The sequence below is a fragment of the Hemiscyllium ocellatum genome, chromosome 17 (genome assembly GCF_020745735.1).
Source record: "Hemiscyllium ocellatum isolate sHemOce1 chromosome 17, sHemOce1.pat.X.cur, whole genome shotgun sequence".
In the NCBI taxonomy this organism is placed as follows: Eukaryota; Metazoa; Chordata; class Chondrichthyes; order Orectolobiformes; family Hemiscylliidae; genus Hemiscyllium; species Hemiscyllium ocellatum.
In genome coordinates, this window is record NC_083417.1 from 50,690,834 (window position 1) to 50,710,326 (window position 19,493).

Below are 19,493 nucleotides of genomic sequence, written 5' to 3' on the forward strand. Positions count from 1 at the left end.
TAGAGATGTACAGCATGGAAACAGAACCTTCGGTCCCACCTGTCCATGCTGACCAGATATCCCAACCCAATCTAGTCCCACCTGCCAGCACCCAACCCATATCCCTCCAAACCCTTCCTATTCATATACCCATCCAGATGCCTTTTAAATGTTGCAGTTGTACCAGCCTGCACCACTTCCTTTGGCAACTCATTCCACATACATACCATCCTCTGTGAGAAAATGTTGGCCCTTAGGTCTCTTTTATATCTTTCCCCTCTCACCCTAAACCTATGCCTCCTAGTTCTGGACTCCCCCACCTCAGGGAAGAGACTTTGTCAATTTATTCTGTCAATACCCCTCATGATTTTATAAACTGCCATACGGTCAGGCCTCAACCTCCAACACTTCAAGGAAATCACTCCCAGCCTATTCAACCTCTCCCTATAGCTCAACATCTATTTCCCTGCATTCTATATCTTCCATGTCCTTATCGATAGTAAACACTGATGCAAAATACTCGTTTAGTATCTCCCCCATCTCCTGCAGTTCCACACAAAGGTCACCTTGCTGATCTTTGAGGGGCCCTATTCTCTCCCTAGTTACCCTTTTGTCCTTAGTGTATTTGTAAAAACTCTTTGGATTCTCCTTAACTCCATTTTTGCCCTCCTGATTTCCCTTTTAAGTATCCTCCTCCTACCTTTATACTCTTCTAAGGGTTCATTTGATCCATCTTGGCTATGCCTGACATATGCTTCCTTCTTTTTCTTAACCAAGCCCTCAATTTCTCTAGTCATCCAGCATTCCCTACACCTAACAGCCTTCCCTTTCACCTAACAGGGATATACTATCTCTGAATTCTCGTTATCTCATTTCTGAAGGCTTCTTATTTTCCAGCTGTCCCTTTACCTGAACATCTGCCCTCAGTCAGCTTTTGGAAATGCTTGCCTAATACTGTCGAAATTAGCCTTTCTCCAAGTTAGAACGTGAACTTTTAGATCTGGTCTATCCTTTTCCGTCACTATTTTAAAACGAATAGAATTATGGTCGCTGGCCCCAAAGTGCTCCCCCACTGACACCTCAGTCACCTGCCCTGCCTTATTTCCCAAGAGTAGGTTAAGTTTTGCACCTTCTCTAGTAGGTACATCCACATACTGAGTCAGAAAAGTTTCTTGTACAGATTTAACAAGTTCCTCTCCATCTAAACTCTAAACACTATGGCAGTCCCAGTCTATGTTTGGAAAGTTAAAATCCTCTACCATAACCACCCTATTATTCTTACAGATAACTGAGATCTCCTTCCAAATGTGTTTCTCAATTTCCCTCTGACTATTAGGGATTCTATAATACAATCCCAATAAAATAATCATCCCTTTCTCATTTCTCAGTTCCACCTAAATAACTTCCCTGGATGTATTCCCAGGAATACCCTCCCTAAATACAGCTGTAATACTATCCCTTATCAAAAATGCCATTCCCCCTTCTCTCTTGCCTCCCTTTCTATCCTTCCTGTAGCATTTGTATCATGGAACATTAAGCTGCCAGACCTGCCCATCCCTGAGTCGCGTTTTTGTAATTGCTATGATATCCCAGTCCCGTGTTCTGAACCATGCCCCTGAATTCATCTGCTTTCCCTGTTAGGCCTCTTGCATTGAAGCAAATGCAGTTTAATTTATCAGTCCTACCTTATTTTGTGCTTTGTTCCTGCCTGCCCTGACTGTTTGACTTGTTCCCTTTCCCAACTGTACCAGTCTCAGATTGATCTCTTTCCTCAGTATCTCCCTGGGTAGATACAAAAAGCTTTAAAATAGTGACGGAAAAGGATAGACCAGATCTAACAGTTGAAGTTCTAAATTGGAGGAAGGCTAATTTTGACAGTATTAGGCAAGAACTTTCAAAAGCTGACTGGGGGCAAATGTTTGCAGGTAAAGGGATGGCTGGAAAATGGGAAGCCTTCAAACATTTGATAATGAGAGTCCAGAGACAGTATATTCCTGTTAGGGTGAAAGGAAAGGCTGGTAGGTGTAGGGAATGCTGGATGCCTAAAGAAATTGAGGGATTGGTTAAGAAAAAGAAGGAAGCATATATCAGGTATCGACAGGAGAGATCGAGTGAATTCTTAGAAGAGTATAAAGGCTGTAGGAGTATACTTAAAAGGGAAATCAGAAGGGCAAAAGGGGGACATGAGATTGTTTTGGCAAATAAGGTTAAGGAGAATCCAAAAGACTTTTATGAATATATTAAGGACAAAAGGGTAACTAGGGACAGAATAGTGCCCCTCAAAGATCAATAAGGCAGCCTATGTGTGGAGCTGCAGAAGATGGGGGAGATACTAAGCGAGGAGTTTGCATCAGTGTTTACTGTGGGAAAGGATATGGAAGCCATAGAATGTGGGGAAATAGATGTTGACATCTTGCAAAAATGTCCATATTGCAGAGGAGGGTGTGCTGGTTGTCTTGAAATGCATAAAAATGGATACATCCTCAGGAACTGATCAGGTGCACCCTAGAACTTTGTGGGAAGCTCGGGAAGTGATTGCTGGGTCTCTTGCTGAGATATTTGTATCATCGATAGTTGCAAGTGGGGTGCCGGAAGACTGGAGGTTGGTTAACATGGTACCACTATTTAGGAAAGGTGGCATGGAAGAACCATGGAACTATGGACCAGTGAGTGTGACGTAGGGGTGAACAAGTTAATGGAGAGAATCCCGAGGGACAGGATTTACATGTATTTGGAAAGGCAAGGACTGATTAGAGATAGGATTTGCAGGCTGAAGAGCTTCTGGGCAGAGGAGATGACCTGGGGTGTGCAGTGAGAGAGGGACTCACTGAAATCCTTGTAGAGGGAGGAAGAGAGCTTCTGGCAGAGGAGATGACCTGGAGTGTGTGGCAGAGGAGATGACTTGGGGTGTGTGGCAGAGGAGATGACCTAAGGTGTGATAGTCAACATGACTTTGTGTGTAGGAAACCATTTCTCATGAACTTGATTGAATTTTGTTTGATAAAGTAACAAAGAGGATTGATGAGGTCAGAGCAGTGAACATGATCTATATGGACTTCAGTAAGGCGCTTGATTTGGTTCCTCATGGAAGACTGATTAGCAAGGTTAGATCTCATGGAATACAGGGAGAACTAGCCATTTGGATACAGAACTGGCTCAAATGTAGAAGACAGAGGGTGGTGGTGGTGGGTTGCTTTTCAGACTGGAGGCCTGTGACCAGTGGAGTACCACAAGGATTGGTGCTGAGTCCACTACTTTTCATCATTTATATAAGTGATTTGGATGTGAGCATAAGAGGTATAAGTTAGTAAATTTGCAGGCAACACCAAAATTGGAGGTGTAGTTGACAGCAAAGAAGATTACCTCAGATTACAACGGATGCTGAGCAGTGGTAGATGGAGTTTAATTTAGATAAATAAGAGGTGCTGCATTTTGAAAAGCCAAATCAGAGCTGGATGTATACACTTAATGGTCAGGTCCCAGGGAGTGTTGTTGAACAAAGAGACCTTGGAGTGCAGGTTCATAATTCCTTGAAAGTGGAGTCACAGGTAGATAGGATAGTGAAGAAGGCATTTGGTATGCTTTCCTTTATTGGTCAGAGTATTGAGTACAGGAGTTGGGAGGTCATGTTGCAGCTGTACAGGACATTGGTTAGGCCACTTTTGAATATTGCGTGCAATTCTGGTCTCCTAATGGAAGGATGTTGTGAAACTTGAAAGGGTTCAGAAAAGATTTACAACGATGTTGCCAGGTTTGGAGAATTTGAGCTATAGGGAGAGGCTGTATAGGCTGGGGCTGTTTTCCCTGGGGCCGTGGAGGCTGAGGGGTGACCTTAGAGTTTTATTAAATCGTGAGGGGCATGGATAGGATAAATAGAGAGAAGTCTTTTCCCTGGGATGGGGGAATCCAGAACTAGAGGGCATAGGTTTAGGGTGGGAGTGGGAAGATATAAAAGGAACCTAAGGGACAACGTTTTCACACTGAGGGTAGTGCATGTATGGAATGAGCTGCCAGAGGAAGTGGTGGAGGCTGGTACAATTACAACATTTAAAAGGCATCTGGATAGGTATATGAATAAGAAGGGTTTAGAGGGATATGGGCCCAATGCTGGCAAATAGGACTTGATTAAGTTAGGGTAACTGGTTGATGTGGATGAGTTGGACCGAAGGGTCTGTTTCTGTGCTGTACATTTTTATGACTCTATGAACCATAGACATTCTCTCTCTTTCTCTCTCGGATTCTCAAGTTGTGAGTTTGTGAGACACGGTGAGATCTGGTGGAAAACAATACCTTGGAGGCCAATTCTGCAAGGCTTCCGACCTGATCTATCTCTTCCCATAACTTCCACTGTCAGCCCATATCCATGGGAAATTAAATCACATAGGCCTTGTATCCAGGTAGAAATAGTATTTATAAATGCTTTAAACTCCCAAATTTGTTCTGTATTGAAATTAAATAGATAGAATCTATACATATTCCAAGCCAGAAGGCTGAGAAACAGACTGGCACAGTGGTTAGCACTGCTGCCTCGAAGTGCCAGGGACCCGGGTTCGATTCCAGCCTCGGGTGACTGTCTGTGTGGAGTTTGCTCCTTCTCCCTGTGTCTGCGTGGGTTTCCTCTGGGTGCTCCGGTTTACTTTAGTATGGCGATTTGGCCATACTAAATTGCTCGTAGTGATAGGTGCATTAGATTAGATTCCCTACAATGTGGAAACAGGCCCTTCGGCACAACCAGTCCACACTGACCCTCCGAAGACTAACCCATCCAGACCCATTTCCCTCTGACTAATGCAACTAACACTCTGAGCAATTTAGCATGGCCAATTCACCTGACCTGCACATCTTTCGACTGTGGGAGGAAGTAGGGATTAGGGGAATGGGTCTGGGTAGGTTACTCTTTGGAGGGTTGGTGATGACTTATTAGGCCGAAGGGCCTGTTTCCACACTGGAGGGAATCTAATCTAATGTAATCTAGAATCTATTCTAAGCTAGCTGCAATAGTTTGCAAAGTTAAGCAGCATTTCTTCCCTGCTGGCTGTCTGAATCTTCTGCTATCTGAACATACTATTCACTCATTTGTAAGGATTGGCCCTCTTGCCAAAGGTGCCATGCAATACATTGACCTTGTATCTTGGTCTGAATGCTAATTAGCTATCTCTTACCTAAGCTCCCTTTTGTTTTACAAGCCAGTGAATGGCTTAAAGCGTAACTGTGTGCATCCCAATCACAAAAACACCTCTCTGGCAGACTCCTTGTCTTTTTGTGGTAAGTTCAGAGTATGCTGCCATTGTTTCACTGAGATAATCTCACACGCAATCAATATGGGATCTCCTTTAACAATCAAACCATCTGGATTTACTGTCAGGCAGCTGTACAACTAGGCACGTAACCCCTTCTGTTTTTCTAAATTTATAGCTGGATTCCCAAAATATAATATCAACCTCAATTACCACAAGCCTTTGTGAATGTTATTTCCTGTAACAATGCTTCAATTTGTTCAAGGAAAGAATTATCCTAATTAAGGCCAGATGTGATATAAAGAGCATGACAGCAGATTGGAAATTCAAAATATTGGTGTCGTATTATTCATTCTGGAGAAAAAAGGATCTGGAATTTATGATTCAGTGACATTTGAATTACGGCAGCTATTTAAAGCACATGTGATATTTTGCTTTTATGCATGAAATGCTCCTCATCCATTCCATCCAAATGGGAGATTTTTAACAGCAATATTGGGATCAGTGAACTTTCAACAATTTCACAATCTGCATCTTCCTGTTTTCACTTATGAACGTAGTTTGAAGTTGCGCGTGTGTCTCTGCAAGTTCCATTGAAAGCTGTATTCTGGCACTGGACCTTCTTATTGGCTTTTAACCGCTGAGTGGGGAAAGAACTCATTCAGTGCCCATTCGGGCAGCATTCCGACATGATGTTCCCCCAGCAGGACCCATCCTGCCAGCTATGCATATTGGAAATGTGAACAGGTGCTGCGCTCTTGATCGGAAAATCGTATTCCCCTCCTCGCCCCTGATTTTAGCAGATGGTGATGTATTCAAAAAGGCCTCTTCTGTACTTTTCATTCCATTGATTTCTGGTTTTGAGTTGGAAAATTCACATATGAAATTGGCCCAATGTGTTCTAATGATTTGCAGCAAGAAAGGGAGAGGGCTCCTATGCAGTTCCAACAACACCTTGCTGGGTTTTATCAGGGGTAGGATTAAACATCTCCACGGAAAGGTTGGCCGGATGGATAATGCAGGGGGATGACGGGAAAAAGCTGCTTGTTTCAGGACGAACCTCGACCCACCTCTGGAGGGAAGCCCTGCCTTACAGAGCTCCCAATCGATCTGATTGACTGGGCAATCTGCACTCAGGCCTGTGCCAGGGTCACGACTGTGACCACAAGCAGTCCTTGGGGGTGATAATCCTGAGGTCTCCAGCTTTAAGGTACACCAGCGATTTTATACAGCCTGCCTGACAGATGAAGCCCAGCAAGGATGGGAGGTGGAGATGGAGTGTCCTGTGTTAGAGGATGGACAGATGGAGGCTTAAATAAGGTGGTTCCGTCTTGGGGGAGATGCCACCTCCCTGCAGTGACACCTGCCCAGCTCCCTGCCTTGCTAACTACAATGGCCAAGGCTGGAAGAATGAACCGGTCCCACTACGCAATGGGCACAGCGTAAAATAAAAATACTTTCCTCAGTTACCAAGAGGGTGAATTACATCTAGTTTTAAACAACAAGAACGATCAACCAGGTTTCTTAATAACCACTCTAATGGATTTAATTATCAACAAAAAACGCAACTAATTATTGCAGTTTTATTGAAAACCAAACTCTGTAACATAGAAGTAGAAATGATTAGGAGAATGTGAGGACTGCAGATACCTCCAAACAGACCCCACCACCCCTATCAGCGTTCCGGAAAGACCACTCCCTCCGCGACTCCCTCGTCAGGTCCACACCCCCCACCAACCCAACCTCCACTCCCGGCCCATACCCCTGCAACCGCAAGAAATGCAAAACTTGCGCCCACATCTCCCCCCTCACTTCCCCCCAAGGCCCCAAGGGATCCTTCCATATCCATCACAAATTCATCTGCACCTTCACACACATCATTTACGGCATCTGCTGCACCCGATGTGGCCTCCTATACATTGGAGAGACAGGCTGCCTACTTGCGGAACATTTCAGAGAACACCTCTGGGACACCCGCATCAACCAACCCAACCGCCCGGTGGCTGAACACTTTAACTCCCACTCCGCCAAGGACATGCAGGTCCTTGGCAGCCTCCATCGCCAGACCACGGCAACACGACACCTGGAGGAAGAGCGCCTCATCTTCCGCTTAGGAACCCTCCAACCACAAGGGATGAATGCAGATTTCTCCACCTTCCTCATTTCCCCTCCCCCCCACCTTTTCTCAGTCCCTACCCTCAGACTCAGCACTGCCTTCTTGACCTGCAATCTTCTCCCTGACCTCTCCGCCCTCACCCCCTCTCCGGCCTATCACCATCTTCTTAACCTCCTTCCACCTATCCCATTCCCAATGTCCCTCCCCCAAGTCCCTCCTCCCTACCTTTTATCTTAGCCTGCTTGGCACACCCTCCTCATTTCTGAAGAAGGGCTTATGCCCGAAACGTCGATTCTCCTGCTCCTTTGCTGCATGACCTGCTGCGCTTTTCCAGCAACACATTTTTCAGCTCAAGTAGAAATGATTGTCAATTTAACTATTCTCAAAACAGACACGAATATGTATGCATTCTTCAGGAAAAAAGAAAAGAACAGGTTTCTCTCGAGCGAGTGACTTTCAAAACAACAAACTGTCTTAGCCAAGGATCAATTGTGAAATTTTCCAAAGTCTGGTGCTCTGATGTTCTGCCAAATTTGATCATGATGCATTATCTCTGGAGCCACAACTTGCTCAGGAAATACAATCTTAAGATTTCCCTCCAATTTCTTGTCAAAAAATGTTCATCCTGAACCAACAGAGAGGGTCAACTTTCCACAGAATGAGAGAGATCAGCTTGGCAACAGGTTCTAAACAAAGCTTCTTCTGATTCAGCCAGTTTGGATAGCTGCTTGTTTTTATCTGGTTCAGTTGGAGGAAAACATGTTCAGGTCCATCCATGTTTAAGACAGCTCCCAGTAGGCATCTGCAGTAAAGCTAGTGGTTATCATCAGTCTTGGGATTTCCAGGAAGCCTTGTTGACACAAGCTCCAATGGCTATAGTGAACTTCCAATGATCTCTTCTGAAGAAACCACTCCAGATTTTTCCACAAAACTTTAAATAAATGCATTTTGTGCAATCTTTCACAATTTATGATTTGGAGGTGCCGGTGTTGGACTGGGGTGTACAAAGTTAAAAATCACACAACACCGCAACCATCTGATGAAGGAACAGTGCTCGGAAAGCTAGTGCTTCTAATTAAACATGTTGGACTATAACCTGGTGAGTTTTAACTTTCAAAACTTAGGCCTTCAAAGCTATTAGGTCTTCTCCATGTCCACTCTATCTAGGCCTCTCAGTATCCTGTAAGTATCAATGAGATCCGACCCCCCCCCCCCCCAATCTTTCTGAACTTTGTTGAGTTCAGACCCAAAGTCCTCAACTGTTCCTTGTATGTTAAGCCTTTCATCCCGGGATCATATTGTTAAACCACCTCTGGACCCCCTCCAACGCCAGCACATTTTCCCTTGGATATGGGATCCTAAATTATCACAATATTCCAAATGCAGTCTGACCAGAGCCTTATACTGACTCAGCAGTACATCTCTGCACTTGTATTCTTTGTATTCTAGCCCTCTTGAAATGAATGCTAATGTTATCCTTTCAAAATTCAAGACCTGATGAAGAAAGGTGAAGTGCTCATGATGGCTATATCACGAAACTAGTAATTTAGTGTTGTGATCCCAGTTATTGTTCCTACTTGAAAAGTCAGCTCCCAGACTGAAACTTCTCTTCATAGATTTTTTAAAATTTAATGTGATGGCCTTTCATTGAAATATAAGCAACCAATGTTTCAGATTTAGTTTTAGCAATTAAACTGAGTTTGTTATGTAAAATAAATGATGATACATTAGAACAAACGCAGCAATTTACATTTAGTTTCATTTGAGAGATTTCGAAACACGCAGCAAAGTGCAATCCCATCGACATCCTATCACTCTTCACCACTCAAATACTCGGCAGGGAAGGGTCCCTTTTCTGCCACATCTATAGGTTTGAGTTTATATTTTTCTTTTAATTCCCAGAGTTGAGAGTTTGATAGCCTCTTCCTTAATTATTCCCACAACAATGCTTAGCTTTCCCAGCTTTAAATACCACTTCATGTTTCAATCAAGCCACTTCTGGTGTGGAATTCTCAAAGTTATACAGGGATAACCTCTTGGCTAACTATTCTGAACAAACTCCTTTCTCTTGCATTTAACTCCAGTTATATGAAATGCTCCCAGAGGTTTTCCAATCTATTGCTTTTTTTCAAAACAATTATCAGTTCTTGATTCTTAAACCAAAACCAAGCCAATGCCTTTCAATATTTACTCTTTCTGATTGTAAAACACTCACAAGTTTCCCACTATTGCACCAGGAGGGCATTCAGTCAGCTGCTCTCGAACATTCTACTGGTTTAAGATTATGCCTTCAGAAAGATTGGCAATTAGTAAACCCCATCTTTACATGGGCAACTGCAACTCCCAGGTCATTTCCTCTGCCCTGAAGCTCAGCACTGTCCTCATGATTTGTACGGACTTGTCCTACCTGCCTATCTCCCTTTCCACCTATCCACTCCACCCTCTCCTCCTTGACCTATCACGTTCATGCCCTCCCCCCCACTCACCGATTGTACTCTATGCTACTTTCTCCCCACCCCCACCCTCCTCTAGCTTATCTCTCCACGCTTCAGGCTCTCTACCTTTATTCCTGATGAAGGACTTTTGCCTGAAACGTCGATTTCGCTGCACCTTGGATGCTGCCTGAACTGCTGTGCTCTTCCAACACCACTAATCCAAAATCCATCCATATTATAATATAAATTGTATTAATATATATTTAAATCAGACCCCACTATATCACAAGAGGCTTCCAAGAAGTTCACAGAATATTCCCAATCTAATCTAAAAAACATAGCAACATCATGACAGGAAGGTCTGGAACCAGAGCTGAGGAAAATAAAATGGTGATTTAAAAAATGGGGCGGCACGGTGACTAGTGGTTAACGCTGCTGCCTCACAGCACCAGGGTCCCAGGTTCGATTCCAGCCTCGGGTGACTGTGTGGAGTTTGCACATTCTCCCCGTGTATGCGTGGGTTTCCTCCGGGTGCTCCGGTTTCCTCCCACAATCCAAAGATGCGCCGGTCAGGCGAATTGGTCATGCTAAATTGCCCATAGTGTTAGGTACATCAGTCAGAGTGGAAATGGGTCTGGGTGGGTTACTCTTTGGAGGGTCGGTGTGGACTGGTTGGGCCGAAGGGCCTGTTTCCACACTGTAGGGAATCTAATCTAACCTAATCATTACTTCAAAATCCTACTGTAGTAACTTGAATTCAGTTTACCAAGACTGGAAATAAAAAAGGAGTTAGTAAAAACTGAACTGAAAAAGTAACCTATTACCTCTACAGGGTCTGACCCGTTTGTAAATTTAGTCCCACATCAAAATGACGCTTATACTTCTCAGGATATTCCTTTTTAAAAACAAAGTTTATCTGTTCATAAATCTGGACACAGTCAGAAGATAATTTCAGATTGTTGAAGTCATATAAGCCGTCTTGATTTGCCTGTCTAAAAAGAGTGATTCCAGATTTAGATCTTCACTGATCTATCTGAAACTTTATTCTACATGTAGACATACGTAGCAAGAGCTTCTTGATTTCATACTTGGATTTTACTCGTTGCTTACATGAACCTTTGTCTGGTCACAGTTTAATTTTAAATAATATGCTCATTTATCAATCCCAGAACAATTTCTGTATGTCATTCAAATAATATTTTGCAATGTAAACTGGATAATACAAGTAATATTTTGGGGCTTAGATTTCAAAATGGAGACAGTCGATAAGATAACCTTTCAGGTGTTCCTCCAAAGGTAAAGTAGGCAAGTTTTCTCAACAGTAGCTTCACAAGATAAGGGTCCAAGTCTCATACTAGAGACTTGAGTTGATATATTCCAGGCTAACACTTCACTGTGGTTTTGAAGCAGTGCTGCACTGTCAAGCGCTGTTTTTCATATGAGACATTAAACAGAGACATTGTCTGTCTTTTCAGTAGGAGAGCAAAGACCCCAAAGCACAATTCAAGGAAGAACTGAAATGCCTGGCCAATGTTTATCCCTCCGCCAGCAACACTACAACAGATAATATGGATATTATCTCATTGTTGTTTGTGGGACTTGGCTGTGCACCTCTTGGTTCTCTTGTTTCTACCATTAACAGGGACCATACTTCAGAAGCTCTTCATTCACTTTGAAATGCTTTAGGATTTTCTGAGGCCATGCTAGCTACTATATAAATGTAATTTCTTCTCTAAGAAAGTTACAAGCTGGTGTGTGAAACAAAGGGTTTAACTGTTTGGAACAATGAGGCAGTGCACGATGCATTTTGACACCAATCTGACAGAGATGGAGTGCAGGTCAGCTTCATATCATTGGATCAAGGTGATATTTCATCTTCCTGGACTACATTTTTCAACTTTCATGATGATAATCTGGGTCAAATGCCTCTCACCAACCTGAATTTAACAGTGCTTTGAAAATTCTGTGGTGTTAATTTGAGATAAATAGAATCCCTACACAGTGGAAACAGACCCTTCAGCCCAACCAGTCCACCCGACCCTCTGAAGAGTAAACCACCCAGACCCATTCCCCCCATCCTATATTTTACCTTGACTAACGCACCTAACCTACACATCCCTGAATGCTATGGGCAATTCACCTAACCTGCACAGCTTTGGACTGTGGGAGGAAACCGGAGCACCCGGAGGAAACCCGCACAGACATGGGGAGAATGTGCAAACTCCACACAGTTGCCCGAGGCTGGAATCGAACCAGAGTCCCTGGCACTGCAAAGCAGCAGTGCTAACTACTGAGCTATCAGAGTGTCACGCAGAAGTGAGATTGGGGGCAGCTTGTGATTATCCTTTCTCTTCCATTTTAAATAGGAATTGATTGACTTGAAAATGATACAGTGCAAAAGAATCGTGAATGGTGAGTCGACAAATTTATTCTTTCTTCATATGGTTTTTCTCTCTTCCTTTCCGGAATGAATGTTTTAAATAGATTTCTGGTATTCAGCAAAGGAAGTTGACAAAACGAAAGGGTAAACTGTTGGTATTACAGCAAACAGGAATGGCCTTCCAAGTAGGAGTTAAACACATGACTGTAAAGGGTTGGGAATAGGACCTCAGTTGGCTTGCACACAGTGGCCCAGAGTTTCTTCTTTTGGTGCAGATGGCATGTTGCAACCACAGTGTACCTGAACTTGCTTTATTTAGGTTGCACTGAAGTTTCTGTTCAATTCCCATTAATTCACGGAATCAAATGCATAAGTTTTTTTTCACAAACCAATGTGATCAGGCAGCATTCTAAAACAAAACATGTGTTACCTTTTAATCTTCATTCCAATAGTAACAAGTTTTTCTCAATACTTTAAAAGTGGGAGCATGTAGGCACCAATGTACTGATCAGCAATAACCATTATTAATTAGTGCCCAGCCTTGGGGAGTAACTTAATGTTAAAACTACTGGTAATAGCTTGAAAAACTGTGCTTAAACAGTCAATCATTTTGATGGTCAGTTGTAACATGCATAAAGCATTATGCACCCTGCAAAATAGGTGCAACTTGAAAAGCCTTCCTGAGTCAGCCGAGTACCACAGGATCATGGCCAGTTTTTGGGTGGGGCCTGATCTGCACAATCATGAGTAATTTAAGTGGTTACAGGCATCATTGAGTTAAGTTCTGATTCTTTCGTTACTGGGCACTCTTACCAAATATAACTGCAAAACTCTAAGGAAAATTTATTATTTAAGATGTCACACCCTTGTTTATACCTTTTCTAACCACCACTATCCATAATCATTCCTACACATGCTCTCATTCATCTTCCTAAGCCTGTCTGCATTTATTTTTCTCAGAGATGCTGGACACCATAGATTATGTTGCAACAGATGAGCGAGTCATTTTTAGGACTTGTGAAAGAGAAAAGAATCATGTTGTCTTCCAAATGGTAAGAATTACCCATCCATTCTGGTGAAAATTTCAAACACTGACTGATGGTTCAATATAGTCTATTTGAATAGCTGCAAATGTATAAGTTAACCCTGGAGAAATTGCACTGCTCGTGTGTTGCACGTGATGGGAATTTCTAGATGAGAAACCTTTAGATTTGCATAGTAACAAACTTAAAAGAAACAGGAATGTGAAGATGTAGAAAGTTCTTTGCATTAATTTCAGAATGTTGATATTTCAGATTTACCATCTCCCTTTGACAAATTCATTCCTAATTCCATTTCCAATGTGTAAAAAGTTAACCTTTTTCAGTGCCTTGAGTCAATGCCGATGTATATTAGATATCATTTCAGAAACAATCTTCCTGTTGAGCTGATGGACAGACTAGCATCCTCCTCCTCTGCGCATACAGGACGAGTGCACATCCTTGAGATCACTGCTATACAAATAGCATAGTCTAAAATGTGCCTGTGTTTGGATCTGGGAAATTTGTGCTGTTTTCAGTTTGTCTGCTTGTAGAGAAACAGTGTGTGTGACGGTTATGCCAAACTCACTGTAGTTATAGAGAAGGAGCTGGCCACTGGGTTTTGCTGTGTCAGTGCATATATCCAAGTACTCCTTTGCATCTGCTACAGTCTGTGCTCACTTGGATGTTGAAATCAGCAAGAATTGAGAGTTTGTCTTGATGGGGAACACCCCTAATTACATTGCCATGGCCATTATAGATTGCTTCTCATCTGAACATCAGTGTTGGTGTATAGACACTTAATGAGGGTTATAGATTGTTTCCGGCAAGACTTGAACAAAGACGATTGCTGACCCCTGCAGGAAATGAGTCAAGATTGTACACCACAGTTCAAATCAAATGGCAAAGCCCACAGCTGACAATCCAGGCTGCTCCTTGGACTTGCCAATTCGGTAATAGGTGTAGTTCCAGTGACCTCCAGTTGAGTCTCCTCAGTGAGCTTTGTTTCTTGGGCAGCTATCTTGATGCTGTACTGGCCCATCATTCTGGCAATGAGGGCCATTCTGTGTTCTCCTCTCAGTGTTCTGGTGTTCCATGAACAATATTTCTCACAATGAACATCAGTCTGTATTTACATTTTGACAATGACCAGATGATAAAGCAGGGATTAGTAACCTGGCAGTTGCAGGGAGAGTAGAATGTCCTGGGGTTAAGGCTCCTTTTCATTCTCCTGCCTCAGACTGGGGAGCACAGCACAGCACTGTACCTGAAGAGGTCAGCTGTGTTGCCTCAGGAGGATGTGAACTTCATAACTGCCCTTATCTGTGGAGGGTGACTGTCACCCTGAGGCTGCCTGGGTTTAGGGTTCTGACTGAAGATTGCTGATAGCATCCTGTACCTGTCCCCATCACCACAGGCCTTGGTATGATTGGTGTTTTTGTTGATGATAACATAACGAACAAGCTGCACCTTGAGGTAATTGAAGAAGCTATGGTTTATCAGTACCTCACCATCTTTTGTCCAAGGCAGTGAATATGACACAAGCTCAGCAGCTGAGAAAGGCTGGCCTTCTCTGAGAAGAGCTGCTGAGCAAGATGAAGAGCTTCATTCACCCATACCATCAGCGTCCTACCCACTGACAGTATTGTGATCATCTGCACTGTCAGCTGACAGGTGCTTTGATTTACCTGTTCCTCCAGGGCTGTGAAATCACAGTTGCCTTTTCCAAGGTAGGCTGACAGATCCTGCGGACCCAGAGCTATCAGGGTTAAAGGGGCCAAATGCCCACCTTTTCATTCCCTGTCCTCTCAGTTCCAAACAAGGATTGATACATGAAGCTGGCCAGTAGGGTTTTGAATAGGAGAGGCTCTTTGATACGCTGATTGTGGGGAACTTCTTATGGATGAACAGCATCCCAAACCTCATCACTGTCCCGGTCCTTCCTAACTATTTGATTCCCTTTGAATAGCCACTGTTGTACCATCAGAAGCATGGCAGTCAGTTTGTACACAGAATCCATAAAGAGAATGTGACGTGTCTTTGGCAATATTGGTTGGGAGATAAGTATTGACCTCCTTTAAAGTCATGTCACGGGACCTTTTACACTAAGCAAATAATAATTCTTTAAATTCACTGTCACCTGGAACTAAATCAGCTTTATGTTCAAATAGATTGAGCCCAGTGTAAGTTAGAAAATGATATTGGTTACTGTGATTTCATGCTTAGAATCTGACAGTATTGTCAATTCACCATGTTGTTTTGGATTTCACTATCCATTGCTATTGTTTTCATTGTAAAGTAATTCCGCTTATATTTAAATAAAGCTTCTCAACTCTTTAACATCACCTTGTTTTTTTGTCTGCATTCATCTGGAAGTTAGTGTTTTATTTCAATTTTGTTCCTTGCAGGGCACAGCTGATCCTCAGAGAGCGCTTACAGTCGCACAGCTTGTGTAAGTCTTTAACAAGCCTATCACTGCTCCAATAGCTACTCAATGAACTTGCTATAAAGTGCCCTCAAGTAACACTCACATGAGAAGACTTTGGAGTGCAGGTTCATAGTTCCTTGAAAGTGGAGTCGCAGTTAGACAGGGTGATGAAGAAGGCATTTCGTATCCTTGTCTTTATTGATCCGTGCATGGAGTATTGGAGTTGGGAGGTTATGTTACAGCTGTACATTCCAAAAGTTAGGCCACTTTTGGAATATTGCATGCAATTCTGGTCTTCCTGCTCTTGGAAAGATATTGTTAAACTTGAAAGATTGCTGAAAAGGTTTACGAGGATGTCACCGACATTGGAGAGTTCAAGCTGTATGGAGAGGCTGAATAGGCTGGGGCTATATTCCCTGGAGTGTCGGAGGCTGAAGAATGACCTAAAAGAGGTTTTATAAAATCATGAAAGGTGTAGGTAAGGTGAATAGTCAAGATCTTTTCCCCAGGATGGTGGAGTCTAAAACTAGCAGGTATAGGCTTACGGCGAAAGGGGAAAGATGTAAAAGGTATCTAAGGGGCAACTTGTCACACAGAGGGTGGTGTGTGTATGGAATGAACTGCCAGAGGAAGTGTAGACGCTGTTGGATATAGGAATAGGAAGGATTTAGAGGGATATGGGCCAAATGCTGGCAAATGGTACTTCGTTAATTTAGGGTATCTGGTGGGCATGGATGAGTTGGACTGAAGAGTCTGCTTCTGTGATGTACGTCTCAATCACTCGAAGTGAATATAGGGGCACTAGAGTGTGAGGGCAACTGAGTGACTTCTGGGGAATTTAATTCAAAGTGGGGAATTCTACACATAGTGGGAAAGAGGTGTTTCGAGATTTATTGTAAAGGGTAAGGCTGCTGAGTATGGAGTTCAATGAAATGAGATGCTGGAGCTTCTCATTGAACATCCACTGCTAAGGATTCTATCTCAAAGGTCAAAAATTCTGGAATGTACATTTTTAAGACAATGTTAGTACAAGACAAATATGCCCTTAATAAATACTACAAAAGCAGCTCAGACAAGAGAATTCCCATTGTGTAGTACCTGGGAAGTCATGGACATCTTACACGACCAAGACTAGCATACTTGCATTTACAGCCCTCAGACTCCTGGATGGAATAGTCATGGGTTTGAAATATACTGTCTAAGGTGAATTTCTGCAGTGCATCTTGTAGATATACACACTGATGCTACTAAACATCAATGATGGGGGGAGTGGATGCTTGTAGATTTAGATTAGATCCTCTTACAGTGTGGAAACGGACCCTTCAGCCCAACCAATCCACACCAACCCTCCGAAGAGCAACCCACCCCCCTCAGACTAATGCACCTAACACTATGGGCAATTTAGCACGGCTAATTCATCTGACCTGCACATCTTTGGACTGTGGGAGGAAACCGGAGCACCCGGAGGAAACCCACGCAGACACAGGGAGAATGTGCAAACTCCACACAGACAGTCGCTCAAGGCTGGAATTGAACCTGGGGCTCTGGTGTTGTGAGGCAGTGGTGCTAACCACTGAGCCACCGTGCCGCCAAACAAACAGGCTGCTTTGTCTTGGATGGTGTCAGGCTTCTTGAGTGTTGATGGAGAACCCATTCAGGCAAGTGGAGCGTATTACTCCTGATTTGTGCTTTGTAAGTGGTGATCAGGCTTTAGGGTTCAAGGGGTGATTTACTCACTATTTCTAGCTTCTGACCTTTTCTTCTAGCCACTGTATTTATGTGGTTAGTCCATTTGAATTTCTAGTCAGTGTAAACCCCCCAGAATGTTGATAGTGAGGATTCAATTAAATAGTTTAAGCATTTATTCATTAGAGTTTAGAAGAATGAACGTGATCTCTTTGCTACATACAAGATTCTGAGGGGACTTGACAGGGTCGATGTTGAGAGGATGTGCCCCTGAGTGGGGGAATTCTCAAACTAGAGTTCAGTGCTACAGAAGGGTTTAAGAAGGATGGTAAAGACAAGCCAGAGAACTATAAACCGGTGAGCCTGACCTCGGTGATGGGCAAGTTGTTGGAGGGAATCCTGAGGGACAGGATGTACATGTATTTGGAAAGGCAAGGACTAATTCGGGATAGTCAACATGGCTTTGTGCGTGGGAAATCATGTCTCACAAACTTGATTGAGTTTTTTGAAGAAGTAACAAAGAAGATTGATGAGGGCAGAGCAGTAGATGTGACCTATATGGACTTCAGTAAGGCATTCAACAAGGTTCCCCATGGGACACTGATTAGCAAGGTTAGATCTCATGGAATACTGGGGGAACTAGCCATTTGGATACAGAACTGGCTCAAAGGTAGATGACAGAGGGTGGTGGTTGAGGGTTGTTTTTCAGAGTGGAGGCCTGTGACCAGTGGAGTGCCACAAAGATTGGTGCTGGGCCCTCTACTTTTTGTCATTTACATAAATGATTTGGATGCGGGCATAAGAGGTACAATTAGTAAGTTTGCAGATGACACCAAAATTGGAGGTGTAGTGGACAGCGAAGAGGGTTACCTCAGATTACAACAGGATCTGGACCAGATGGGCCAATGGGCTGAGAAGTGGCAGATGGAGTTTAATTCAGATAAATGCGAGGTGCTGCATTTTGGGAAAGCAAATCTCAGCAGGATTTATACACTTAATGAAAAGGTAAGAGGGAGTGTTGCTGAACAAAGAGACCTTGGAGTGCAGGTTCATAGCTCCTTGAAAGTGGAGTCGCAGGTAGATAGGATAGTGAAGAAGGCGTTTGGTATGCTTTCCTTTATTGGTCAGAGTATTGAATACAGGAGTTGGGAAGTCATGTTGCAGCTGTACAGGACATTGGTTAGGCCATTGTTGGAATATTGCGAGCAATTCTGGTCTCCTTCCTATCAAAAAGATGTTGTGAAACTTGAAAGGGTTCAGAAAAGATTTACAAGGATGTTGCCAGGGTTGGAGGATCTGAGCTACAGGGAGAGGCTGAACAGGCTGGGGCTGTTTTCCCTGGAGTGTCGGAGGCTGAGGGGCGACCTTATAGAGGTTTATAAAATTATGAAGGGCATGGATAGGATAAATAGGCAAAGTCTTTTCCCTGGGGTCGGAGAGTCCAGAACTAGAGGGCATAGGTTTAGGGTGAGGGGAGAAAGATATAAAAGAGACCTAAGGGGCAACATTTTCACGCATGTGTATGGAATGAGCTGCCAGAGAATGTGGTGGAGGCTGGTACAATTGCAACATTTAAGAGGCATTTGGATGGCTATATGAATAGGAAGGGTTTGGAGGAATATGGGCCGGGTGCTGGCAGGTGGGACTAGATTGGGTTGGGATACCTGGTTGGCATGGATGGGTTGGACCGAAGGGTTTGTTTCCATGCTGTGCATCTCTATGACTCTAATAAGGGGATACTCATTTAAATAATCAAAGGAATGTCTTCTCTCAGAGGATAGGAAACCTCTGGAGTTCTCTACTCAGAGAGTTATAAAGGCTAGATTACTGAAAGTATTTAATGAGGAGTTTGAAGCAATTTGAGTTGAGAGCTATGAGGAGCTGTTTTGGAAGAGGAGTTGAGGCCTGGGGCGTATATTGATTTTGGATTAGTCCCTATGACTTGTCCAGACTTGCCCTACCTGCCTATCTCCTTTTCCACCTATCCACTCCACCCTCTCCTCCCTGACCTATCACCTTCATCCACTCACCCATTATACTCTATGCTACTTTCTCCCCACCCCCACCCTCCCCTAGCTTATCTCTCCATACTTCAGGCTCACTGCCTTTATTCCTGATGAAGGGCTTTTGCCCGAAACGTCGATTTCGCTGCACTTTGGACGCTGCCTGAACTGCTGTGCTCTTCCAGCACCACTAATCCAAAATCTGGCTTC

The 19,493-nt window shown here is 43.4% G+C and overlaps 1 protein-coding gene across 2 annotated transcripts in view; it reads left to right on the forward strand.

Annotated features, from left to right (window-relative positions):
* Positions 1-19,493, forward strand: part of dus2 (dihydrouridine synthase 2) — a 109,710-nt gene that overhangs the window by 14,681 nt on the left and 75,536 nt on the right. For both annotated transcript variants that reach the window (XM_060837733.1, XM_060837734.1), the window contains exons 3-5: positions 12,134-12,179; positions 13,108-13,199; positions 15,575-15,618. In XM_060837733.1, the coding sequence (XP_060693716.1) occupies positions 12,134-12,179; positions 13,108-13,199; positions 15,575-15,618 (182 nt within the window). The remainder of the gene's footprint in view (positions 1-12,133; positions 12,180-13,107; positions 13,200-15,574; positions 15,619-19,493) is intronic.